At 44.1% G+C, this 27150-nt stretch overlaps 1 protein-coding gene across 12 annotated transcripts in view; it reads right to left on the bottom strand.

Annotated features, from left to right (window-relative positions):
- Nucleotides 1-27150, bottom strand: part of trpm3 (transient receptor potential cation channel, subfamily M, member 3) — a 394480-nt gene that overhangs the window by 95505 nt on the left and 271825 nt on the right. For 11 of the 12 annotated variants that reach the window (XM_078395256.1, XM_078395261.1, XM_078395266.1 and 8 more), the window contains exons 2-8: nt 19734-19813; nt 18783-18981; nt 16543-16756; nt 14433-14557; nt 11159-11330; nt 2266-2440; nt 228-351 (exon numbers count right to left, since the gene is read on the bottom strand). In XM_078395256.1, the coding sequence (XP_078251382.1) occupies nt 228-351; nt 2266-2440; nt 11159-11330; nt 14433-14557; nt 16543-16756; nt 18783-18981; nt 19734-19813 (1089 nt within the window). Of the gene's footprint in view, nt 1-227; nt 352-2261; nt 2441-11158; nt 11331-14432; nt 14558-16542; nt 16757-18782; nt 18982-19733; nt 19814-27150 lie in introns of those variants that run through there. The other variant, XM_078395322.1, reaches the window with a different exon arrangement.

The raw sequence follows: 27150 nt of genomic DNA, 5'->3' as shown, positions 1-27150 counted from the left end.
ATGAGTACTCAAACTAAATTTCAATTGTGCCGCAATCCGCTGATTAATCCCAGGAACCCTCTCCCACAATAAGCTTCACGCTGGGAAGAGCATAATGTTGGCTGCAAATGGACTTTTGAGAAAAAAACACCTCCAACCACCAGGATTGTGTGTCTGCTGTCTGCTTCTCTCCATGTCTCCTCAGACCGCCCCCAGCCTGGGGCTCACAGACATGTGGCGACACTCACCAATTCCTTCTTCTTCATGCACTCCATTAAAATGATGAAGAGGTGCTGGGCTTGCGTGCGGCTGTAATTGAAGGTCTTCTGAATGGTGACGAGCAGCTGGTCTCTCAAAGATTCGTTTATTACCCTGTGGGGCACAGAAACAAAGATCAGAGGCTTAAAGAAGATACGCTGACAAGATTTGACACTGAGGCAAGTTAGAAATGGGAGATCATGTCATAAGTGATCGGAGTTGAATTAGGCCATTTGGCCCATCAAGTCTACCCCGTCATTCAATCATGGCTGATCTATCTCTCCATCCTAACCCCATTCTGCTGCCTTCTCCCCAAAACCTCTGACATCTGTACTAATCAAAAGTCTATCTATATCTGCCTGAAAAATATCCATTGACGGCCTCTACAGCCTTCAGTGGCAAAGAATTCCACAGATTCATCACCTTCTGACTAAAGACATTTCTCCTCATCTCCTTCCAAAAGAACGTCCTTTAATTCTAAGGCTGTGACCTCTCGTCCTAGACTCTCCCACCAGTGGAAACATCCTCTCCACATCCACTCTATCCAAGCCTTTCACTATTCTGTATGTTTCAATGAGGTCCCCTCTCATTCTTCTAAACTCCAGCAAGTACAGGCCCAGTGCTGACAAATGCTCATCATAGGTTAACCTACTCATTCCTGGGATTATCCTTGTAAACCTCCTCTGGACCCTCTCCAGAGCCACCACATCCTTCCTCTGATATAGTGCCTAAAATTGCTCACAATATTCCAAATGCATATTGGGGCAATGATTTTGGTATTACACCCTGAACTTAGAAAATCAACTTGCACTCCGAGTTCATGTAACACGGCAATATTAACCATCCTAAAAAAAGATTTCTTTAATAATTCCAATTGAGTTTAAATCATTGAGACAATTTTAAACATAGCACGTTGATATCCATTTTACAGACAACAAATCCCTGAATTTCTACAAGATTACTGATTAAATGCTTCGTCCTTTTTAGTCAGATTGTTACACTCATGTAACAAGAAAAAGTATCTGATTGATTGGACCATAACTTAATCATGTTGATCTGCTCAAAATTTCATGAGCAAAGCGAAGCAATTATAAATAATGAATGAGAAATCTATGCGGAAAAACCTCTGTTTTTCTCTCTCCCTTCGTTTCCCGGCACCGTGGTCTTTAATCATGAAAATATTCCCTTCAACCAGACCCAAACACTGTTACCCCTTTCGTTACACCACATCCCATACTTTCCCGATTGTCAAGCTCGCACACTGCAGTCTGTCCAGCTGCAGTGCTTTAGACCATATGGGAACCTGGGTACAATTGTTGAACTCCACGACCCCCTGCCCAGAGGTGCTTCTCGAATTCTGAACTCTCATATTCTGATGAAACGTCATCCACCTGCACCATGTACTCTGTGGTCTCGATATTAGAAAATCTTTTATTTCCCTGGGGAAAGGTCTGCAGCCATGCAGTCTTCTAATGCAGGCCATGTGGGTGGACATACGTGGGAAATTTTCAGGGATTTGCCTTGTGTTCTGCAAGTTATGAAAGATTGCGTGGTCGTAGTGGACTATGTTGTGATCTCCCACTCAATGGAACGCAGACATGCCCAATGAACCTCACCCAACCTCAGTCCTACCAGGCTGTTAATCTGATGTCTCCAGCGGGCTAGAGTGTGTTTAACATGGGTGTGTGGTGAAGAGGAGGAGGCTACAACTACATGTCCGCCAAGTGTTGTGCTGCAGCCTGCACAGTGTGAGGGTCAGCTCCCAGGAAAGGTTCCCAGATGCGCAGGTTATCTGCCTCTCGGATAAAGACTGTCTGGCAGGAGGCGGAGTGGAAAGGAGACATTGAGCACAATCAACATTTAACTCCACCCCACTGCTCCATGGCTGCCTCGGTGTGATGTCAGTCACTCCCACCTTGTTGTTTCAAAGATGAAGTGGCCCACAGTTGGACAATGCGGTGGAGGCACTACATGTTTCTCTCCCGTGTTAGTTGAGACGGCACAGTCTGTTCATAGCCTGGCACTTACCCACCGTCCTCCGAGTACTTGTGTGCGAAGGCAAGGATGTCTGAGGCCCGGCCACTGCCGTCACAGACCACGACCGGGACAGGCGGGGTGTCCCGCAGATACTCCAGCACGATGGAGATCACGTTGGGTCCACCTTCCACAATGAGAGCCACCACTGGAACTCCCTGTCCGATCCCTGTGGAGAGACAGCAGGGCGAGAGGCGGAGTCAAGGAGCAAATTCGCTGCAGTACATCGAGCCCACAGGAAGAGCACCAAAATAGTCCATTCAGCCCATCTGGCTGGTGCCAGCATTTACCAGCATGTGAGCTTCTCCTCATCACCCATCACCATATTCTTCTATTAATGTGCCCACATTCATATTAAAATATAGAACGGTGTAGCACAAGACCAGGCCATTCGGCCCACGATCACTGGGCCGAACTGGATACTAAAGTTAAACCAATCCCCTCTGCCTGCATGTGATTCATAACCCTTCATTCTCTGCAAGTTGTTATACTTATCTAAAAGCCACTTAAACACCACTGTTGCATCTGCTTCCACCACCACCCCAGGCAACACCTTCCAGACTCCCACCATTCTCTGCGTAAAAAAAAACTTGACCACAACATCTCCTTTAAACATTGCCCCAGAAAGAAAGTGAGAGGGAAAAAAAGGCAGACTCAGAAGATTTCAAAAGTATCGCATAATTGTCTTTACATCGACAAAGTCTGATTTGCCACAACAAATGTTTGAAATGATTTTAATTTTTGAGCAGTGTTCCTGATGAGAACGGTAAGCAAAGTTGTGAGAACTTCTTGAGCAGGAGTGAATTTCATTGCAAATGGCTATCACATTTTTACAGGACTGAAGCAAACCTTTCAGCCCAAACGCCCCATGTTGATGTTTATGCTCCAGGAGAGTCTCCTTCGAACCCTCATCACCTCCTGTCACAATCTCATGATCTGAAACATTAACTCAGTTTCTCCTTCCACAGAGGCTGCCTGACTTGCAGAGTATTTCCAGTATTTTCTGTTTTGTTACAGAATTCCCGCACTTGCACTTTTTTTCTTTTTTTTCTTCTTCATCTCAGCTTTTCCTTTTATTCTTTTTTCTCTGTCATGTTATCCAGATTGTCCCTAAATGTATCCAAGTTTCAACTTCTGGGAGCAAGTTAGTCATTCCCACCACTCAGTGGGTAAAGATGTTTCTCCTGAATTAGTTTAGTTTAGTTTAGAGATACAGCGCGGAAACAGCCCTTTGGCCCACTGAGTCCGCACCGACCAGCGATCCCTGCACATTATCACTATCCTACACACATTAGTGACAATTTACATTTATACCAAGCCAGTTAACCTACAAACCTATATGTCTTTGGAGTGTGGGAGGAAACTGAAGATCTCGGAGAAAACCCACGCAGGTCACGGGGAGAACGTGCAAACTCCATACAGACAGCACCCGTAGTCAGAATTGAACCCGGGTCTCTGGCGCTGTAAGACGCCACTGGATTCTCACTGGATTTATTATTGATCTGATCTAGCTCTGGTTTTCCCCATATGTACCCTGGATCAAATTCAAATGTGCTCAAAAAGAGATTACTCGTCAGCCTTCACTTTCTGAAGACAGCCCCAGCCAGTTCATTTTCTTCTTTTGGTTTATGCCTCCCAGATCTACTTTCATTCTTGTCAATCTTTTATATATTTCTTCCACTGCCTTCGAATCATGAACTTAATTGTAAAGATGTTCAGGAAATCACAGAACGCTCTTCAGCTGATGAAATAGTTTCAAAAGTGTAGTCGGTATTGCTTGCAGCAAACGCCCACACAGCATCGTGATAAGAGGCAGAGAATCTGTTTCAATGATGTTGATTGAAGGCCTGGGCCATCAGCAATAATCTCCTGCGCTTCTTCAAAGCTGCACATGGGGACTTTGCACAGGGCAAGAGGGTGGATAGATCCTCATCCACATGGCAGTGCCCCTGGCAGCACAGCACTCCCTCAGCACCTCACCCTGTGGAACCCTGTGTCCCGGTTTCACTGATAGAGCCATTGCTGGTATGTGAAGAAGGGTTGGAGGGAGAAAGGAATGAAGGGGGAGGAAATGAGGATGGAGGGGGTGCGTGAGGAAAGAAGGATGGGATGAGGGAGGAATAGAGAGTGCAGGGAAATGAGGGAAAAAAGAGGTGAAGAGGGAGGAAATGGAGGGAGAATGGAGGGAGGGATGAAAAAAGGATGGAGAATGGTAGGAAGGGAGGGTAGGAAGAAAAACAAGGAGAGTGGGAAGCAGGAGGGAGGAAGGCAGTGAGGGTGGGAGAGGAAAGAGATAGTGTATGTTCAGAGCGGAACTAAACGTGACACACAGGTTCTGACCGAATAATATATCTGGGGGGTGTCTCTGAATGAACAGAACGTATGTAAATATTTTGCAGTCACGCTGCATGTGGAATCTGGGATCCGGCATGGACCTGTAGGAGGGACTTTTGTACTTTACCCGTACCCCATATTTGACTTTACTCAGACAAGCACAGTACCTTACAAATACTGGATTACATCCCAGCAGAATGATCAAGTGGATGCCATTGATGACGGTTGAACGTCCCTTTGCATTCCCAGCCCCATCACATATTCTCAGGCATAGGATGACAAAGGGAAGTCCACATGTCACAGATGTCCACGGACCCTATTCCACACTTTAGGGAGAGGAAGGAAGGTGCTTTCTAGTAATACCTCTCACTGCCTCGGGACATCCCTGTGTGGCTAATGAACTACTTTTTGAAGTGCCGTCGCTGCTCAAGTGAGGGAAACACAGAAGCCATCTTATTCACAGCAAGTTCCAACACATCAATGTGATCATGAGCATGTTGTCTTTAAGATATGTTGGTTGGAGCACAATTAATGACCAGGCAGTGCCAACTTCTTCTACCTAGTAAGCGGGTGTTAAATGTCTTCCTGAGCGGGCAGATGAACCATTAGTTAATTGTTTCATCTGAAAGGCAGCACCTTCTAATTTTTCAAATTCCTGAGTTTTAACATCACGGATGACCTGGCCTGGGCCCAGTGCATGGATGTAAATGTGAAAAAGCATGTCAGTGATGCTATTTTCCTATAAGTTTAAGGAGATTTGACATGTCACCAAGCACACTCACAAACATCTACAATTGCACTGCAGAACAGCACTGAGAGAGGCCCAGAGAGGTCTGGGCAGTCAAAGAGAAAAGAAGCTGTACCAAAGGACATCAGATTCCCATTACATGGTCACACTGCTGCAGCAGAATGGCTGGAAATGGGCCGAGATGTGGCCAGCAACACCTCTGTATCTACCCAATGTTAATTGTGGCAGGCATGGCTGGAGCAACTCAATGGGTCAGGCAGCATCTCTGGAGAAAAGGAACAGATCACGTTTTGGGTCAGAACCCTTCTTCAAACCTCCAGCACATAATGTCTATCTTCGGTATAAATCAGCATCTGCGGTTCGTTCCTGCACATTGAAACTGTAAAAGGTCAGTTTATATACACTTCACTGACAAGACCTCTTCAGAGGAAGCACCTGGGCTAAAATCAGGGCACCATCTCTGTGGAGGTACACCCAACTCAACATCAGAATGGCACTGAGAGAGGTCCCAGGAAAATGGGGCAGCACCAATGGAATGCCCAGGAAATTGGGGCAGAAATGACGGGGTACCCAGGAAACTGGGGCAATAATGACAGGATGCCCAGACTAATGGGGCAGTAATGACAGGCTGCCCAGGCTGCCATCCAGCAACACGGAGGGAGCATCCAGGCATCTCCAGCCACAGCCCATTTCTCAGATCATTTTTCTTGCTGGCCGGATGATGCCGATTGCCAACTCATTTTTGAGTACAGCAGAAGATTGTGCTTCATCTTTCTTGTCCTTTAACCCTCTAGTATTATTGGTTACTAGACCAAGTGGACCCGTTGGGCCCAAACCTCTTCTGCATTGGTGCAGCACCCTCTCCTCCCCCCACCCCCCCCCTTCAGGAACAAACAAACGAGAGTTTTAGTATATAAATGTGACAGTGTGTTTAACTCTTCACTAACTGGTAACTGCATTCATTCTGACTGCCGAATAGTAAGGATTTTACTGTGATGTGGTCTGCAGAGACAATAGGCTCGTAGAACGGAGGGGTAGAAGTAAATCTGAAGGGCTGAAGCTGCTCTGTCGGCTAGTTAACCTGGTGGATAGGACTCTGGTGCAATGCCTGAGATCCCTGACTGTGGTGGGAGGTGGATTGCACAGCAGCTTCCAGTCTGCTCACTGTCTGAAGATGTCCCCACACTGGTCACAATGGTACGGTAGACAATAAATGAGGTTTGCTTTGTGCTTGTCACTGCCGAGGTTTATGAAACGGTGAACGGATATGAAAAGAGGAGCATATTTGATTTAATATAATCCAGTTAGCTTGTTCACTCCTATGTCCCTTGACATTTTCTATTCCACGTTTTCATCTACAACATTATGGAGCTGAGTAAGACCATGACACTACACATCATAATATAATACAACAACGAATTAGAGCCGTTGGAGCCGTTTCAATATCATTCACAAAACAACATCCATTTTTTAAAAGCTTTCAATCACAGTGCTATAATGTTCACTTCGTGGCTCAGCCAAATTTGTTTGATAACAGCTCATGCAGAAGTGCCCTGTGATGTATCACTGTTAATCTATATATTATTAAAAATCTCATCACAACAAGTTTAGGGGCACCTTACTCAGCATTTGCCTGCGGTGTGCAGTTTCAAGTTTAGTTCAAATTGCTGCGCAATCGTGTACCGTTTTGGCTGTATTTTGGGAACATACATATATATATATATATACAAGATGAGATCGCCATTTTGATCTAATACTTCCGTGTTCATCTATCTATCTATATATTACTAAAAATCTCATCTTGTATACTCATTTGCACTGTCCGCTGTGGCTTGACGAAGCGAGTAAGCCAAGACCACAAGATTTTGACAGATTAGTTCAAGCTGAAATACCAGACCACAAGTAGATCCTGAGCTGCACGAATTGGTACTGAAGCTCATGATTCATGGACCGTACTGCAACCACACCTCTCCATGTTGGAAGAATGGAAGTTGCAGTAAGAGATTCCCAAAGCCATTTATCGAGAGGACTAGGTGTGGAGAGGATTCATATCCTCTGTGCAGATCTTCAGATATGGGAGGATTTCAGGGACATCAAGAAGGGCGCCAGAATCGACCTATTACTTCTGATTGGGTGGTGCCCTATAATGCTCAACTATTGAAGTTGTTCAAATTCACATCAACGTTGAAATATGCTCCTCTGTAAAGTTGATCAAATACATGATCAATAGGGGTGTAGGAAAATAACTGCAGATGCTGGTTCAAATTGAAGGTAGACACAAAATGCTGGAGTAACTCAGTGGGCCAGGCAGCATCTCAGGAGAGAAGGAATGGGTGACGTTTTGGGTCGAGACCCTTCTTCAGACTGATGTCAGGGGAGGGGGCGGGACAAAGATAGGATGTAGGAGGAGACAGGAAGACAGTGGAAAAACTGGGAAGCGGGAGGGGAAAGGGAGGGACAGAGGAATTATCTGAAGTTGGAGAAGTCAATGTTCATACCAATGGGGTGTAAACTGCCCAAGCGAAATATGAGATGCTGTTCCTCCTTTTTATCTGAAGTTGGAGAAGTCAATGTTCATACCTCTCGGATGTCTTTTTATCAGAAGTTGAAGAAGTTCTTTTTATCTGAAGTTGGAGAAGTGATCAATACATGATCAAGTACACCTTGAAGAGGAGTGATCAAGCAGTTTTTGGAGTTAACAGAGATGACGAAATTACACAGTACTTGACTGGCATCACAACGGGAACCCAATGGGTCCATGGGTCGTTTGGTGTACACTATAGGTAGTGGTAGTAATATCTTTCATTGACTGGCAGAAAGTCCCATGAACCGAAATCTCTATGAACCTCTTAGGTTATGAACCTATGAGTAAAGAATTTGATATTTAATATATCAAACGAACAAGGTGAGGGCACTCAGTTCATTCAACCACAATTTAGGGGCCTTGGATCCTTAACTCTGCGTAACTGCAGGGCAGCATGGTGGCACAGCGGTAGTGCTGCTGCCTTACAGCACCAGAGACTCAGGTTTGATCCTGACTATGGGTGCTGTCTGTCTGGAGCTTATACCTTCTCCCTGTGTCCGTGTGGGTTTTCTCCAGGTGCTCTCGTTTCCTCCCACACTCCAAAGATGTGCAGGTTTGTCGGTTAATTGGCTTTGGTAAAATAAAATGTAGATTGTCCCTAGTGTGTGGGATAGTGCTAGTGTACGGGGATCGCTGGTCGCAGGGGAATCACTCAGCCGAAGGGCCTGTCTCCATTCTGTATCTCTAAAGTCTAAAGTAAACTGTTGCCCAGAAGGAATATATCTACCTCAGCTTTGAATTATCAAGTCTTCACAAGCCGCAGTAACTATTTTGAAGACAAAGTTCTGGATAAATTAAACTTTTGGGTCACTGCTTTACAACATGTCCTTCTCAATCGGCTGCTAATTAAAAAGGAATACCCAGAAACGACCTCAGCGCAGGAGTCTGGCAGTCTGTCATGCCTCGTCAGCTCGTCAAAATCGCGCTCCAATTAGTATCTCTGTCCCCTCTTTCCCAGCAAAACCTGCAAATGTTTTCTTTACTTATACTTATCCAATTCCCCTTTAAAAATTAATATTGAATTGGCTTCCACCACACTTTCAGCAACGCATTCCAGATCACAGCAAAGCTGTGGAATTATCTTCCCACTATGTTGCCTCTGGTTCTTTTTGCCAATTACATGAAACCTATGAGCTCTGGTTGCAGACTGTCACTTCAATATACGTCCCACAGTGTACAATAAATGGGCACAGTGGTGCGTCTTAACATCAATCCCAATTCAGGCCCAAATCAATCCATTCAAACATCCCCTAGGGTCAAACAAATTCTGCAGAGCCCCATACTGCCCTTGACAAGCCCAGCTTGCACAATACAGAACAACTGTGAGAAAAGATGAGACAAATATCAGCGGGGTGAAAAATAAAAGGAGCTTGATTGATTCTATAATATCACAAATTCTCTCTTTGGAAAATGCACCAGTCTGGATCAAGAGGCCTTTTATAAGAAAACTGATTATATAGATCAGTAATAACGTTCTCACTGCAGACACTTATGATGAAACCAAGACAGGATTCATCCTCAATCGCTTGCTCGAAACACATCAAACCAGATAGTACTTTTCTTCTGAAATTTTATGCACATTGGTCGGTTAGTTTAGTTTTGAGATACAGTATTGGAACAGGCCTTTCAGCCCCCGCTGACCGTCGATCACCTGTTCACACATTAACCTTGTTATCGCACTTTCTCATCTAACCCCGACACACTAGGGGCAATTTACAGAGGCCAATAAACCTACAAATCTGCGTGTCTTTGGGATGTGGGAAGAAACTGGAGCACCCGGGCGAAACTCATGCGATCATAGGGAGAATGTGCAAACCCCATACAGACAGCATTCGAGATCAGGATCGAACCCAGGTCTCTGGCTCTGTGAGGCAGAAACTCTATAAGGTGTGCCACCCTAATACACCATGCATTAGTGTAAATATCTGGTACAATGCCCTTCTCATAGTTTAGAGTGAGCTTCGGGTATACTCCCTTGGTCAATGCAATAAGTGTGATGCTTTGCTTTTGTTGACATTGTGATATACGCAGAAGCTATTCTGCCTTTCTTCAATCTAGCGATAAGTGCATGCGGTGCTCTGTCTCGGTCAGTGGATAACGTGTGCATGCAGCCCTCCACCCTTGCTGCAGAGATGTGAGCATATGGTGCTTCCCTTCTGTTAATGTATTAGTGTGGACATATGCTATATTGTCTCTGCTAATGTAGCACTCAGCAGGTCCGGCAGCATCGGTGGAGGGAAATAGAAGATGGCGTTTTAGATCTGGACCCTAAATCTAGACTAGATGAAGGGACGCGATCCCAAATGTCATATGTCCATTTCACTCCAGCAGCTCACCTCTTTTTGACATATATTATGGTTCAGTAACCCTCCTTTATCTCTTCAAAGCTGCATCACAGATGCTTTTAAATCTCCCAGCTAGAGGGGTGGACCAACCTCCACACACTGCAGTACTGCAACCCGTGTTGGACTAGATGTTGGTCCTCTTGTCACTGGCTTAGGATGAGTCTACAATTTTCTATGTGTAGGAAGGAACTGCGGATGCTGGTTTATACTGAATGTGATCAAGTATTCTTGCATGAACTGGTTACAGAAGCATTAATCTGGACACAGGCTACATAATTTGCAGAGAAGTGGGAAAAAAGGGTTGTAACTCAGTGTAATAAACAAATCTTCTGAGGACTCAAAAGAGTGTTACCAGGCAATTTTCGACATGGAGCCACATGAGGAAATGTAAGGACAGTTTGGTAAATAAATCAGGAGCTCAGGGTACCTTCAATGTGAAGAGTAGGGGTAGGGGTGTGGAGAGGTGAAGGAATACATTGCAGTAGACTCAAGCATAGAAATGGAGATACTTGGAGGGAAAGGGAGAGAGAGGAAGAGAAGGAAAAGGGAAGGGAAAGAGAGAGGGGAGAGGAAGAGAGGGAAAGAGAGAGAGTAAGAAGTGAGAAGTGAGAGAGACAGAGACAGAGACACAGAGAGAGAGAGAGAGATTTTAATGACAGGACATTGGGGACAAATGTCATCCTTGTGTGTGCAGCAATGAAGTAATGCAAATAATGCACGTGAATTGAACTCTGTTTCTGAAGTATACTTTCCTGAAGCACCTATTCCCTGGGTTTAGTGGAAGTAACAGATGACAATTTTTATCCATTGACTGTTGTATACATGAGAATTGACAGAACTAATGCGGTGCCTGGGTCTTTTCTTTAAAGTACTCACTAGTGTTAATCTTCTGCAGGGAAATGTGCTTCTCCAGCTGCCTCCGCAACTTCACCTCAGCTCCGTATTTGCCTGTCGTGCCGTTGTCTGCCAGGATGAAGTGGGAATGCATGCTGTTCAGCACCGTCAGTTTGCTCAAAGGGTTGGACATGGTTTGATAAGGGCGGACCACCTGTGTGAAGACAAGTTAATTAACAACAACAGACTGCTAGTACATGTGGCCAGATTAATATAGCGGCTTTGTGGCAGCATCATCAATAAATCTGACAGACCCACTGAAAAGTTCATTATAAACCTTGGTGTCCAACAGCTTGGTCAAAGAGTATAAGAAGATAACTGCAGATGCTGGTACAAATCGAAGGTATTTATTCACAAAGTGCTGGAGTAACTCAGCAGGACAGGCAGCATCTCGGGAGAGAAGGAATGGGTGACGTTTCGGGTCGAGACCCTTCTTCAGGTCAAAGAGATGGCTTTAACACGTGCTTTGTATTAGAGGAAGCAAAAGGGACGATGAGGGCTTTTGAAGGGAATTTCAAAGATTGGAGCACCATCAGTTGAATGCATGGCCATCAGTAAGGGACAATTAATGTTGCTGGAGGTTAGATTTAGAGGGGCTCAGATCTCTCAACGTTAATAGGCCTGGAAGGATATTACCGTGAAAGGTAGGGGTAGGACCAGGAAGAGCTTTGAAAACAAGTGTGAGGAGTTAATGAGTATTGTTTCAACAGCAGCCAGTGTGGGCCAGTGAGCTCTGAGGTGTGATGGATAAAATGGACCGGGGATGACTGGGAACAGGGGGAGAAGCCTGGAGTGTAATTAAATTAGATACAATAGTGTTGAAGAGCTTTTAGATAGGCACATGGATTTACAGAGAATGCAAGCAGGCAAATGAGATCAGTTCAGTTAGGCATCATGTTCGGCACAAACATTGTGGGCCGAAGGGCCTGTTCCTCTGTTGTACTGTTCTGTGTTCTATGGAAAAGTCGAGGATTTCAGAAGCAAGACAATTGAGGCAGAGGTAGGGATGTGTGATACAGGTCCACCACTGATTTTCCGACAACTGATGGTCCGTGCCTCCTTTATCCCGGACAAAATGACAAGAGCATTGCATGTAGCGCAGGCTATTTTGTGATATGTGCCTCTATCCTGAAAGAGTTTATAGTTTACTTTGTTTAGTTAACTAATTTATAAAAAATAAATTATAATAAATTACAATAAAATATTAAATTTATTAAAATATTTTTTTATTTATAAAAAAATTAAATTTTTATTTTATTTGTTTCAAGCAGTCCACAGAGTTTTAGAGGCACTCGAGGGATATAATTAGTGGGTCAGAGACTTATTGTTGAATTATTATTATGTGACCTCTGTTGATCTGGCAAAATGGACAATAGACAATAGACAATAGGTGCAGGAGGAGGCCATTCGGCCCTTCGAGCCAGCACCGCCATTCAATGTGATCATGGCTGATCATTCTCAATCAGTACCCCGTTCCTGCCTTCTCCCCATATCCCCTGATTCCGCTATCATTAAGAGCTCTATCTAGCTCTCTCTTAAATGCATTCAGAGAATTGGCCTCCACTGCCTTCTGAGGCAGAGAATTCCACAGATTCACAACTCTCTGACTGAAAAAGTTTTTCCTCATCTCAGTTAATTCGGCATTGCTCTGGAACCAAGGGTGCCGGAAGATTGGTGGTGAACCTATATTGTGAAGCTGGATTTATTTTATGTGTTTTCAATGAAAACAGCTATACAGATTTATATGCTCATCTCCAGATGAAACACAGCATCATGGTTGAGTAAAGTGCTTTGGCTTCAGACAGTTGGGATGCATGGTGCGGATGGAACAATCAACACTGACTTGTTGCAAATCCACAAGATTTCAGCATAGCTCAGGATTGAAGGCATCTGGTTGAAAGAAGATCAACGAGTACCACAAAGTTATGTTATTGACTCAAACACATTTCAACTGTCTTCAGAGAGCTGACTCAAGATAAGAGGTCCAAGAGGAAGATAAATCTACAGCTTCAGAAGTTCAGAAAACCAGGCTATTTCACATGAAGTTACTGGATCTTAAAAAGATCCGTAGTAATTTTATGATTTTGGTAATACTTCTAATACAACTTCTCCGGATAAAGATCTTGAATTGAATTTTTTCAATAAAAATATACAGCATCCAATTTATTTCTGTTTATTGCAGACTCAGTAATTCTATTTAGTTTTAGTTTCAGTTTCAGTGATTTAGTTGATGTTGTCAAGCTGGAAAGGGTGCAGGTAAGATTTACGAGGAAATTGCCAGGACTCGATGGCCTGAGCTATAGGGAGAGTTTGTGCAAGCTTGGACTCTGTTCCTAGGAGCGCAGGAGGATGAGTGGTGATCTTATACAGGTGTTCAAAATCATGAGAGGAATAGAACGCACAGTCTCTTGCTCAGAGTAGGAGAATTGAGAACCAGAGGACATAGGTTTAAGGTGAGGGAGGGGGGAAAGATTTAATAAGAACCTGAGGGGTAACGTTTTCACACAAATGGTGGTGGGTGTGTGGAATGTGCTGCCGGAGGAGGTAGTGGCAGTAGGTGCTATCGCAACATTTAAGAAACATTTAGACAGGTACACGATAGGACAGCTTTAGCAGGATATGGGCCAAACGCAGACAGGTGGGACTAGTGTAGATGGGATATGTTGGCCGTTGTGGGCAAGTTGGACCAAAGGACCAGTTTCCATGCTGTAAGACTCTATGATACAGCCAGCAAACAGGCCCTTCGGCCCACTGAATCCACGCCGACCAGCGATCCCCGCACGCCAGCACTATCCTACACACTAGGGACAATGCACAATTTGTACGGAAGCCAATTAACCTACAAATCCATATGGCTTTGAAATGTGGGAGGAAACTGGAGCACCCAGAGAAAACCCATGCGGCCACAGGGAGAACTTACAAACTCCATACAGACAGCACCCATAGTCAGGATCAAACCCGGTTCTCTGACGCTGTAAGGCAGCAACTCTACCACTGTGCCACCGTGCCACCCATTTGTTCATTTGTAGTGCATAGTGTATTTGTTCTTCACTAGTTCAATTGGTTCATACATTGGTTTGCTACCTGCTTTTAAATGTGACACAATACTGTACCAGGTTAGATATCAGCAATCTATTTCTACAATGGAGTCACCTTAGAGTTTTTTTTATATTGGCCTTGCTTTCAGGTGTTTATTTGGAACATTCAGTATTCCAAATTGGACTCGATATAATACAATAAAACGTAAGATACCTACATCCTTTCCAATCAGATCCTCTTGATTCTCCACTATTCCCCATGGCGCGATGCCTATGATGCAGATCCTTCCTCTAGACTTCGAGGCGTGGTCCTTGAGTGCATCTCCCACATGGCGGATGACCCCTAAGAACGAACCCATGGAAAACATAACTGCAGCACCATTCCGGTACATTGACCCATGGAAATCCTCAGCTGGTTGTTATAGACAATAGACAATAGGTGCAGGAGTAGGCCACTCGTCCCTTCGAGCCAGCACCGCCATTCAATGTGATCATGGCTGATCATTCTCAATCAGTACCCCGTTCCTGCCTTCTCCCCATACCCCCTGACTCCGCTATCCTTAAGAGCTCTATCTAGCTCTCCCTTGAATGCATTCAGAGAATTGACCTCCACTGCCTTCTGAGGCAGAGAATTCCACAGATTCACAACTCTCTGACTGAAAAGGTTTTTCCTCATCTCCGTTCTAAATGGCCTACCCCTTATTCTTAAACTGTGGCCCTTTGTTCTGGACTCCCCCAACATTGGGAACATGTTTCCTGCCTCTAACGTGTCCAGCCCCTTAATAATCTTATATGTTTCATATCATGCAACTATCACAGTAGCAACAGTGCATTCACGTAGCACCTTCAAACCGCTTCAGAAGCAGTTCAATGGAAGGTTCATAGCCAGGCAAAATACTGAGACAGGTTGCGAAAAGCTGGGCAAAAGTTAACACGCAAGACCTTGCTTGCAAATGTTTGAGCTGAGAATCTGCAGACTTGACATTCAAGATCTAATTTTCTAAAAAACGAGCTCACCACATCCATGTTGATCAGAGAAAAATATACTTACTCTAATCCAACATTTCAACACTCAATCCATAGTCCTGCAGACATGAAGTGCTCATACAAATATTTTTTTAATGCAATGAGGATTTCTGCCTCCAACCCCGTCCAAAAGTCCCAGATCCCCACTGCTCTTTGGATGAAAAGTAATCCTTCCGCCTGCATTTCCCAGTTAGCTCTCTTGGGCAAGTTGGGTTGAAGGGCCTGTTTCCACACTGTATGACTCTATGACTCTCCCTGATAATCAGAATAGATCCCTCCTGTTCACTCCACCCATGCCCCTCATAGTTTTTACACAATTCAGTTAAATCCCCACAGTCAGTTCTGTTCCAATGAAAGAGACCGCAGGCTGTTTAACCTCTCCTCATAACTACAATCCCTTCAACCCCCAACAAAAAACTCAAAAATCTTCCCTGGTGATATCACTTCATAGAGTTACTGTACATGGCACAGAAAATAACTTTCGGTCCATCATGTCCATGCTGGCCAGCAAGTACCTAACTGCAGTAATACCACTTCCTAGCACTTCCTGGAGGATGGTGACCATAACTGTTCACAGATCTCACTCAATATTATTTTCCTTTCACGAATGAAGCTGTTGGAGTCCATCTGCTGGAGTCCCTTTCCTTTGTGATTGGCTGAACATTCCTGCCTCAGTCAGCTCCAAGGCCTTCCTGTTTCACGACTTCCTCTCCCATGAATACATATGATTTCCTTTGAAGGCCCTGTTTAGTTTTGGTTTTGTCATTTCCCAGGTCACCAGTATCTTTGCTGAGCCGTCCCACAGAATTGTTTGTCCACATTTCCTGGTGTTTGTGCTGTCCTTAAGCAGTCAATCTCCATCAGTTCTGTGAAATCTTAGCACATTAGTTTTGAGAGGGGAGAGGAAGAGAGAGGGGAGGAAGAGAGAGGGAAGGAAGAGAGAGGGGGGGAAGGAAGAGAGGGGGAGGGGGGAAGAGAGAGGGGTGGGAAGAGAGAGAGGGGGGAAGAGAGAGGGGGGGAGGAAAAACAGGAAACGGAAAAGCTGTATAGTGAAGAATAGGAAGAAAATATAAAGGGGTTAGGATAAACTGAAGAGCAAATGGAAAGAATGAAAAAGGAAAAACTAAACTGTGAAACATATGCATTAAAACACTAAGAATTTGCTTCTATCACAGGGTAAATGATAATGTCAATAGACAGATTGCATTAATATTCTGAGCAGAGTTATGTTCATAATAATGCAAGGGGAATTTCGAAACAAAAATCATGCTTAGCTAGTAGCAGTAAAGAACGATTCCTCACCTGTGTTCACACCTCCGGTGAATATCCAAGCCCCTGTTGTCATAGCTGCTTTAATTAAACCCTTTCCAAAGACTTGCTTTAATTTAGGTTGAAGCTCAAAGTTTTGGAGACCACCGTGAATGGAGATTAGTAGCTTTGGGAGGTCTAGCTGCCATTCCTTTGTCATCAGGTGCAAGAGCAAGTCGGGCTTCGTGTCAAAGGAAACACGCACATACTACACAAAGGAGGGAAAGAGAAAGGGAGTTAGCTTTCATGATCATGGTCTTCCTCACCATCACGACGGTCCGACTCCATATGCAGGTACCGAGAAATAAATGACCACGAACTTAAAATTCATTCAGGTCTACTTAACTATACATTGCTACTCTTCAGTCAACGGAATTATGTACTGGAAATGGAGACAAATGTGCAGCCACCAACTTGTGGCATGTTTTGTACTCTCTACATGGGAAATGTTTCTAGATCCACAGCTATATGACCAGATCAAGAAAGCATAGCAGAATTCAAGGAGGTACACTTTAGTGGCAGCGTTTGGATGGGTTCTGGTCACCATTAGCAAGATCATTCTTATTCAGTCAAACTGGGACCAAAATTACATCTGCACTATTTAATGAAATTTAACATATGAATTGATAGCTTAAATAAGTGTGGACTGTTGTAACAGGAATTTTAAATGTACAGAGGTAAGGAGCGGGAATCTTATATTGTTCAAAGTTCATTCTGAGATATTGCTGGGAGGGCTGAGATTTATTGCCTGTCCAACGTTGCCCTTGAACTTGGTACCATTTCAGGTAGCAGTTAAATATTGACGTTAGTCTGGAGTAATATGCAGGCTCGGCTGACATAGTTTAAGTGGCGTAGATAGTTAGATGTTATGGTTAAGTGGCAGCTCGATCCACCAGTAGAATTCACATTCCAAGTCACTGGTGGGAGGATCCCACCACTGCAAGGGCACGTAACATAGGTGGAAATGCTGTTGCAATTTCGAGGGTCAGATGCCTGAGATGCTCAGTAGCACATAAATTCAGACATTGCTACATGGGACCAAGAGGATGGACTAAGGTATCCCAGCCAAACCTCAATTACCATCCTCAAATCAACGGGTGAGGAATGGATAGCTTCCCCATCCTGGAGTCAGGCAGGGTTGCCCACTCTTGTTCATCCATTGAATAGAACCATTTGCTGGATAGAAACATAGAAAATAGGTGCAGGAGGAGGCCATTTAACCCTTCGAGCCAGCACCGCCATTGATTATGATCATGGCTGATCATCCACAATCAGTAACCTGTGCCTGATTCTCCCCATATCCCTTGATTCCACTAGCCCCGAGAGCTCTATCTAACTCTCTTTTTAAATTCATCCAGTGAATTGGCCTCCTCTGCCTTCTGTGGCAGAGAATTCCACAAATTCACAACTCTCTGGGTGAATTTTTTTTTTCTCACCTCAATTTTAAATGCCTCCCCTTTATTCTTAGACTGTGGCCCCTGGTTCTGGACCCACCCCCTCCCCCAACTCACTGGATGAATTTAAAAGAGAGTTAGATAGAGCTCTAGGGGTTAGTGGAACCATCCCAAAAACAAACCCCCAAATATTTCACGGGTCTTTGTGGTGCTTGGGTTGCTATGACCCTGGTTTATTGATTTCTTCAATTAAATAATCTGTGTTACTTTTGAAAACACTCTACCTGAGGCACCATTAAGAATATTGGAAGCCAATGCATTGCCAAATATCTTGGTGTAACAACTTATTGTCTCTTCACCACAGGTGTAATCTCCAGGGGCATTTTGGCATGGATTTCCTGCATCTATTGATAAAGACAGTAACTTGCCCTTCCTTAGCAGCCCTGGGACTGCTCAAAGCACTCAGGGCAGCCAATGAGCCAGTTTTGGAAGAAATAGTTGTGCCATAGGAAATGATGCCTAAGGTTTCTGTCTGAAGAATAAGCATGGTTGGTGCTGTGGATATGCTTATGTCCTTCCAAGAGGCAGGCAGTGCCCTGACATTAATGCCCTACATGAAAGCTGCCATAACTACAGCTCATCTGAACAGGCCTATATTTCAGTGTTCAGGTCTCTGTAATGATATTTGAACCCATAACCTTTTGGCCCAGAGATGAAAGTCTAACCCATTAAACCGCAGCTGACTGCGTTCAAGTCAGTTGTGAGAAAGATTGGTCACATTTTACACATCCTATTTCTGAAGGCCCTTGTCCCCGACTTTCCCAAAGTCAAGCTGGTTACCATCGCTTTGTTAGAGTGTCCTCCTCCCTGGAATTCGATCGTGCCAAAGGCATCCGTTGGGCTCAGCTGGGTGTGCTTGCTGACAGACCACTTCTCCAGATCATTCTTTGTGCTTCTGCTTTCGCCACTGTCGTTGTGGCTGATGGAGATGGCAGGGGGTAATCCGACGTGTTGTCCCATTAGTCGCCCACAACAGCACCTACCCCAATCAGGAAGAAAGAGAAGTTTGCTTACATTTCCCTTTAACAAGGAGCTGAAGTGAGACAAGGCTGGGCATGGACCAGATCAATTAACTGAGAGATACAGTACAGCATGGACACAGGCCCTTCTGCCCCCCGACCATTGATCACCCGTTCCTGTGACCTTGTGAGTTTAGTTTAGTTTACAGATACAGCGTGGAAACAGGCCTTTCGGCCCACCGAGTCCATGCCGCCACCCATCCCCGCACACTAACGCTATCCTACACACTAGGGACAATTTACAACTTTACCAAAGCCAATTAAATACAAACCTGTACGTCTTTCAAGTGTGGGAGGAACCCGAAGCACCCAGGGAAAACCCACACAGGTAACGAGGAGAATGTACAAACTCCGTACAGACAGTACCCGCAGTCAAGATCGAATCCGGGTCTCTGGCTTTGTAAGGCAGCAATTCTACCGCTGCGTCACCGTTCTAACCGAAAGGAGTTCCACCTCCTCCCTGCCAGCTTGTGCTTCCTCCTGCATCCCAAGATGTGCGACTGTAAATTACCCCTAGTGGGGATAGTTAGTCGGAGAGTCAGGGGAGATAATTGGAGAAAAGGGGGATAGGATTGTTATAAGGCAAAGGCATTGAATCAATGGGCCAAGTGGCCTGCTTCTGTGTTGTACACAAATATGAAAAGTCTTTGCTATTGTTCCTGTACTGGGCCGCAAGCTGTACCTCAATGTGCTGCACAGATAGATGTGTTACCTGTGGTGGTCTTTCGTGCTCGGTATGATGTGGACACATTCTCGCTTGCAAAACGCTCTCTCTATCCATGACTTCTGGGCCTGCAATAGAGAAAGAATAATCATTTAGTCCATTCGCCTACTCAAGGGTAATGAGTTGATATTACATTGTACATATTAGTCGACCTGTAATTAAGAGGTTGGACTAAAAGATCTGCAAGTGAGTTCAATTCCCACCTTAACAGCTGGGGGAGTTAGCTTCAGGTAATTTAAATAAATCTGGAATAAAAGATTAGTCTCAGTAATTGCAACTATGAAACTGGCTGATTATTGTAAAAGCCCATCTAATGTCCTGTGGTGGACTTTTCACTGCCTCTGAAATGACTCAGTAAGTCACTCAGCTCCACGAAGATCAGGCTGAAACGCCCCACAGAATCCATCAATTCCTTGTCTTGTTGTGTCATGCTGTCCAGTCCACTGCCCGGTGAGCTTGTGGTCAAAGATGTTGGTCTGGAAGAGTTTTTCCACAAAGGGCAGGCGGTGCAGCAATATCCAGCTGACTGGTACATTATGCAGCGGCTGTGCCAGACCCAACCTTTGCAACGGCGTGGACAGGTAGAACCAAGTAATGACACTTGGTGCCCATGAGCTTTGGCCTTATGCACAGCCTGATGCAGCCAAACACAAAGGTCGCGATCAGCATGAGGGCGATGCTGGGTATGTTTTTTGCTTTCATTGTCTGTGGACTTGTGCATCGTGATCCATTGGACCCCCTCCATTTTTGATCCCCAGATGAAATGTGCAGCAGTGGTTATGCATTATACTCGATTCTGGAGATTCATTGCATTGAAATCAATGGAGCTGAATATTTGAAGCATATCATAACCCAATGCGATTACTGTATCGTGCAGCTGTCTTGAATCTCCACCCATTTATGCTGAGTTAATTTTCAGCATATTTTTATTAAACATTATTTTAAGTATATGAAAATAATCGTAGCATTTACTGTGGTCTTGTATATTGTAGAACTGTTTTATTTTATCATATTTATTCGATATATATTTATATTTTGGCACACTTTAGTATATTTTTAGATTGCACCTGTACGCTACATGCATAATTCGTATATCTTAGTGCATTTTTATATTCTAAGAATCTCAGTTAATTGGTAAATGTTAATATTTTGACTTTATCTACAACAATTATAATTTATCTACAATAATAACAATTTTAGTGTACTTTTGTAGTTTTAGAATATTTTAGTGCCCAAAAGGAGTACTCAATGAGTAATCAATGAGGATTGATTTACTTTAAACACAGCTCAGGAGAGAAGGTTCCTCTGTCCCTCTCTTTCCCTCCCCCTTCCCAGTTCTCCCTCCATCTTCCAGTCTCCACCTATATCCTTCCTTTGTCCCGCCCCCCTGACATCAGTCTGAAGAAGGGTCTCGACCCGAAACGTCACCCATTCCTTCTCTCCTAAGATGCTGCCTGACCTGCTGAGTTACTCCAGCATTTTGTGAATAAATACCTTCGATTTGTACCAGCATCTGCAGTTATTTTCTTACACTACTTTAAACACAGCAGTAATTTCACTGTGAGTGCTGCTTATATTCATGCAGTTATCAAGAGTTGAAGAGCTCAAGGGTATTTAATTGTCGCATGCACTGGGACTGGAGCAATAAAATACCTGCGGCAGCCTTACCGGCACATTAAACTATAAAACAACAAATAAATATACTATAGATGATCAGATATTCCAGGTGATTGAGATGGTGATAGTGCAAGTCAATGTACATAGTGCGGTGGTGGGGTGGTGGGGTGGTGGTTCGGGTGGTGCAGGGTGGTACAAGAGCCTGATGATTGATGAGAAGAAGCTATTATCAACCTGGAGGTAACAGTTCTCAGGTTCCTTGTACCTTCTCCCTGATGGTAGCAGTGAGAAGAGAGCATGGCCAGGGTGGTGTGGGTCTTTGATGATATTAGCTGCCTTCTTGAGGCAACGCTTCCTGTAGAGTGAATGAAGTGTTCAGCAAAGAACACTTCCTTCATTGGCGGGAAGATGAGTACCGGCGACAGACCGGGTAAAGCCCAGCACTTTCTGCTCCTGTTCTTGAGCGTTCGAGCTACCAAACCAGGTCGGAATGACTGAGTGAGTGCTATTAATTAGCATTGCAGCTTATAGGTTAGGGAGGCCTGCGGGTGAATAAAAATTCAATAAAAATAAAATTAAATTAGTATGGGTGACAAAATAATGAAGCAACATCCAAACTTGCCTTTCGTTAAATTGAATTGTGCACTTGTGGTTGAGCTTTAGGTAACGTTGGAATGGTTAGAATAGTTGCTGAGAGTAAAGGAGTCAGGGAACGTTAGTTTCTAATGAAGGTTGAACTTTGCAAGATTGAGCACATCTTTCTCAGCACAATCTGTGAGTCAGATAGTCTGTCCCACAATGCAATTGACTTCTCAGTACAAATCAGTGATCATTTATGACGTGCCATTTATTGATTTGATGGGTGCAGAATGCTGACACAGCTCTTGTATGGGATTAGACAGGGCATAGAGCACAGAAACAAGACCAGCCCTTCACCAGCATTTCTGCTCCGGTCTTTCCCCATTGGTGTATCAGCATTACCCTCTGCTCTTTTCTTCCAGATATGTTTATCCATCTTGTTCTTAAATCGACCACGGTTATTCACTCCCAGCGGTGGAGAGCCTCAAAACATCACCACGCTCTGAGTAAAGACGTTTCTTCTGAATTCCGCAAGATTTTCTTGGTTCTGTTTTATGTTGGCAGCCTCTAGTTCTGCTCCTCCCCACAAGTGTAAACATCCTCTCTGCCTTCGTCCTATCAAAAGCTTTCTTCATTTTAAAGGCTTACCCCACAGCTTTCTTTTTACTTCAGTAAAGAGACCAAGTCTGTTCACCGTCAGTGCTTTTACATGCAGATCAGGTCTGAGATGGGGGATTTACTCGGTAATTCTGATTTCTCCATTACAGAGAGTTGTGGATGCTTGGTCATTGAGCATGCCGAAGGCTGATTTGAGCGGGTTTTGAACAGTGTTGGAACCCGTAGATGGAGAGGGCAGGTGACCCAAGGCACAGGTCATCCACGACCTTTCTTGTTGCCAGATCTGGTTCAACCTTCTGTGCCATTCCTGCTGTTACGTGGGTTCTTGTGTTTCATTGCCTATTAAACGTTTGATCCATTTAGGCTGCAACTATTCATTTTCCGTCCATCATTTTCAGTAAGGGGCCTCCCCTGATTATGAGCATACAACTTACCTACAGCCTGCACATACAAAAGGTCATTTGTAAGACTGGCGGGATGGATTTGTTGGATGCTGTGGGGCTGCAGGCATCTTCTGCCATTGGGAATCTTCCCATTGCCAGTGGGAACTCAATATCCGAATGTGTAGGAAGGAACTGCAGATGCTAGTTTACACTGAAGATAGATGCAAAATGCTAGAGTAACTTAGTGGGTCAGGGAGCATCTCTGGAGAAAGGTCCTGACTCAAAACATCACCTATCCGTTTTCTCCTGAGATGCTGCCTGACCTGCTGAGTTGCTCCAGCACTTTGTGTCCAAATCCGAATGGTTGAGTTAAAGGCCTGATTTAACTACACATTGCCCTTGGTTGGCCTATGCTTTTATTTACATATATTGCTGGGCAGCTGCATTTCTTACTTGTGAACTGTTTGAGTTACGGACAGTTCTCCGGAACCCAACAGTCTTGTAATTTGGGAGGAACTGTACAAGGAAATGTTCTTGTATAGGTCATCCCAGGTTACAACAGCATTTGCTTCTGCTTACAAAGGAAGGTAGAAAGCTGACTGGACATTTTAAAATAATGAATACATTCGATAAGTTGGTGGGGAAGTCATTACTTTTGTGGGCAAGTCAAAACTTGGATCATCAACTAAAGATAACAACTAATAAGTTGAATAGAGAATTCCACACTACAGAAAGAATGTGGCAGCAATAGAAAGTTCTTCCCCAGGAGGTGAGGATGTGGAACTCACTCTCACGGGAGAGGGGGATTCAAGTAGTATAGATCGGGGATGCTCGTGGCAACACTTGGCTCGACAGTCTGATTGACTCCCACGTATGGATATTCTGCATAGGGCCCAAGGTTTGAGTGAGCTATGGGTTCCCTTGGGATTCCCGAGAATACTTCTAAGGGCAGCGCAGTGATGCAGCTGGTAGAGCTGCTGCCTCACAGTGCAAGAGACCCGTGTTCGATCCTGACCTTGGATGCAACCCCAGGGCATGCTAAAGTGCTGAAGACGCATTGACTCATTCCAGCAATTAGGAATCTTGCCAGGCCAATTCACGCAGAGCAAGATCCCGCAAACAAAGAAGAAGGACGGTTGTTCCACTATTGAGGATAATTCGTCATGCAGTCACTGTTGTAATACAGGAAAACATGTAGCAGCCAACGGACATATGGTAAGATCCCATCAACAACAACAATCATGAATGATGCTTTCCCCCATGACCTGCAGGTGGACAAGAAATTGAATACTCACTTGGGAAAGCTGAGGGTTTCTTGAACTACATTGTGACTGTGGCATTAACAGTACATCAACAGCAAATTGTCAGAGCTGCTCAGGCAGAGAAGGTCCTAATTGGCACATAAACAACAGTTCCAACTGCACTGATAATACATATATTTTTAGCCCTTTGTTGAAATATTATTGATGTTTTTTTTATGATGCTCACTAATCCTTGATATTTGAGGTTGTTCTGGATTTACCTCATTGGAAAAGTTCACATTCGGTCACTTATTGCCAAACAAGTGCTATAGAATCGGCAGAAATAAGCAACTGCAGATGCTGGCTTATTAGGGAAAGACACAAAATGCTGGAGAAACGCACCGGGTCAATCAGCATCCCTGTAGAACGTGACGTTTAGGTGACGTTTCAGGTTGAGTGGGTTTTGAATAGGTGACGTTTCAGGTTGGGACCCTTTTTCAGACGAGTTTCCTCTTACAGAAACAGTTCTGAGTCAGAAGGTTGGGGGTTCTCTCCAGGGACGAGAGGAACGAATATCCAGGCAGATGACCCAGTGAGGTACTGTGGGAGAGCTGCACTATTGAACATGCTGTCTTTGATGTGAGGCTTCAGACCAAGTGGACTAAAGCGATTTCATGCCCACTCTTTCAAAGAGGAGCTGAAGAATTCTCCCTGGTTCTTTGGTCAACTTCCATTCCTCAACTAAAACCATTAATACATGGTATCTGGTCATTATTACAGTGCAGCTGGTGGGGGACGGCAGTGCACAAAATGGACACATCACAACCGTGATTAAACTCCAAAAATACTTTGTGACCAGTGGAGCAGTTTGGGTGTAAAATATGCCTTAGAAACGCAAGACGTTTTCTTTCTCATAAAACCAACGAGGGATTGATGAAAAGGATTCGAAGCACAGAGATTAAAAAATAACATTGCTCTAATGTGTCGAGTTGAGTCTCTCAGGGCTTAAGATCTGGGTCAAGAAAACTGTCAGCATCTGAGACGTCTTTAAAAATTAATATATGAATGGGACAAGAAAAGGAAGCTTTGATCTCTTTCATGTTGGTGGAATAGTTTAGCAGATAGTTGCTCAATGTGGAAAAACATTTGCAGCACGTCAATGAATTGTGAAACACCTCTTCAGAAGTATTCACACAGGCATCATGAGTTGAAGTTATAAAGTGATGTTGGAGTCAATGTGCAGTGTAATGAGTGACGGTGGGACCTGGCTGGAAATGCCATGGAGATGCAGCTGCCTAGCAATACATGTAACTAAATGCATAGGCCAACCAAGGGCAATGTGTAGCTAAACCAGGCCTTTAACTCAACCATTCGGACATTGAAGATGGACACAAAGTACTGGAGTAATTCAGCAGGTCAGGCAGCATCTCAGGAGAAAATGGATAGGTGATGTTTCGGGTCAAGACCTTTCTCCAGAGATGCTGCCTGACCCACTGAGTGACTCCAGCATTTTGTGTCTATATTCAGTGTAAATTCTAGAAATTTCTTTCTCTCAGTGCTTTCAACATTATCTTCAACAAACCAACCTTCAGTGAGCCAAGTTTCAAATGATATTTATGTCATGACCTCAACAGATTGGAGTTTCCCAATCTGCTTCATGGGAGCATTATCAAACAACATCTGACACTGAGACACGTAGGGATGTATTTGGGCTGATGTATAGACGGAAGATCTAGAATGTATCCTAAAGAACGAAAGAGGGGTGGAGAAATGCAAGGAGGGAATTCCATGGATTCAGACCCTCATTGCTGAAGACCAACTCTGATGGAAGTTAGAAATGGCTAAGACTGGAGTTTCATAGACATTGTGATCATATTATGATGAGATTCATAGCTTCCAGATTCCAGATACATAGGTACAGTGAAATTTGTTTTTTTGGAGGCATGCAGGGCTCTTGGAATGATATAGTGCAGGTTGAGGTTGCAGAGATAGGAAGGGTGAAGTCATGAGTGATTTAACAATAAATCCTGTGAAATGTAGGACTATGGATAGAAGTCGGCTTAGGGGATAGAGGAATTGAAAGGATTGCCCCTTCACAGATGGGGAGAATTTAATGGGAATATTCCCTCAAGCAAGCAGAAACATCACAGAGTAGAATTTAAGCAGGGTTTGAAGCACATAAGGTTTTCTCTCTTGGATTCCCTTTGCTGTGTTTATCCTGCTGTGGTGTTAATGTTGGAAATAACATAAGGAGAGATCAATGGTGTTTCACTGGAATTCCCCCCAAGGTTATCATGGGAGTGTGTGTGAAACTGCCACTGATATTCTGTTGTCGGCACGATCAGAGTGGGCCGCAGGGCTTGTTTCTGAAGGGCTGACTTGGTCTAAGTACGGCTCTATGCGGAATATCAATAGATGGATACTTAACAGGATTGTGTGATGGTTCTTCCTCAATCATTTTAGAGGATACATTCATAATTTAAAAACAAGTGGGTTAAAAGAGCATGTAGTTCAATTTGTCTTCATATCGCACTTTTATTGTGTCTCATGGTGATTCAGAAACCGTTTTGAAACAGCCATTATGCCAGGTGATCAATAGCATGTCCATAGCTGCAGCTGCTCCTCTACATTGCAGTGAATGGAGTTGCTGTTCCTGTGCCAGGTCTAACATACAATCAGCAAGTTCTTGAGTACAGGTCATGAGGAACTGCTGCCTAGCCCCGGGCACTGTCGCTGCATTCCGGGTGCAGTCCAACATCAAAGCTTACCAGGAAATAATCAGTAAAGAGCCGTCAGCAAGTTCAGCATTTGCACCACTCTTACTCAAAGAAATGCCAATTGTTCCGTATTTCCTCCCAAGTTCCAGCCTAATTTTCCATTTCTCTCTGCTTTCTTCCACTGCTTCCTTCTTTATTTTACTTTCTAAACTAGATTTAAAATTGAATTCACCCACTTTCATTTAGATTT

The sequence above is a fragment of the Rhinoraja longicauda genome, chromosome 3, assembly GCF_053455715.1.
Source record: "Rhinoraja longicauda isolate Sanriku21f chromosome 3, sRhiLon1.1, whole genome shotgun sequence".
Taxonomy (NCBI): Eukaryota; Metazoa; Chordata; class Chondrichthyes; order Rajiformes; family Arhynchobatidae; genus Rhinoraja; species Rhinoraja longicauda.
This window is presented reverse-complemented; position numbering and strand designations above follow the sequence as displayed.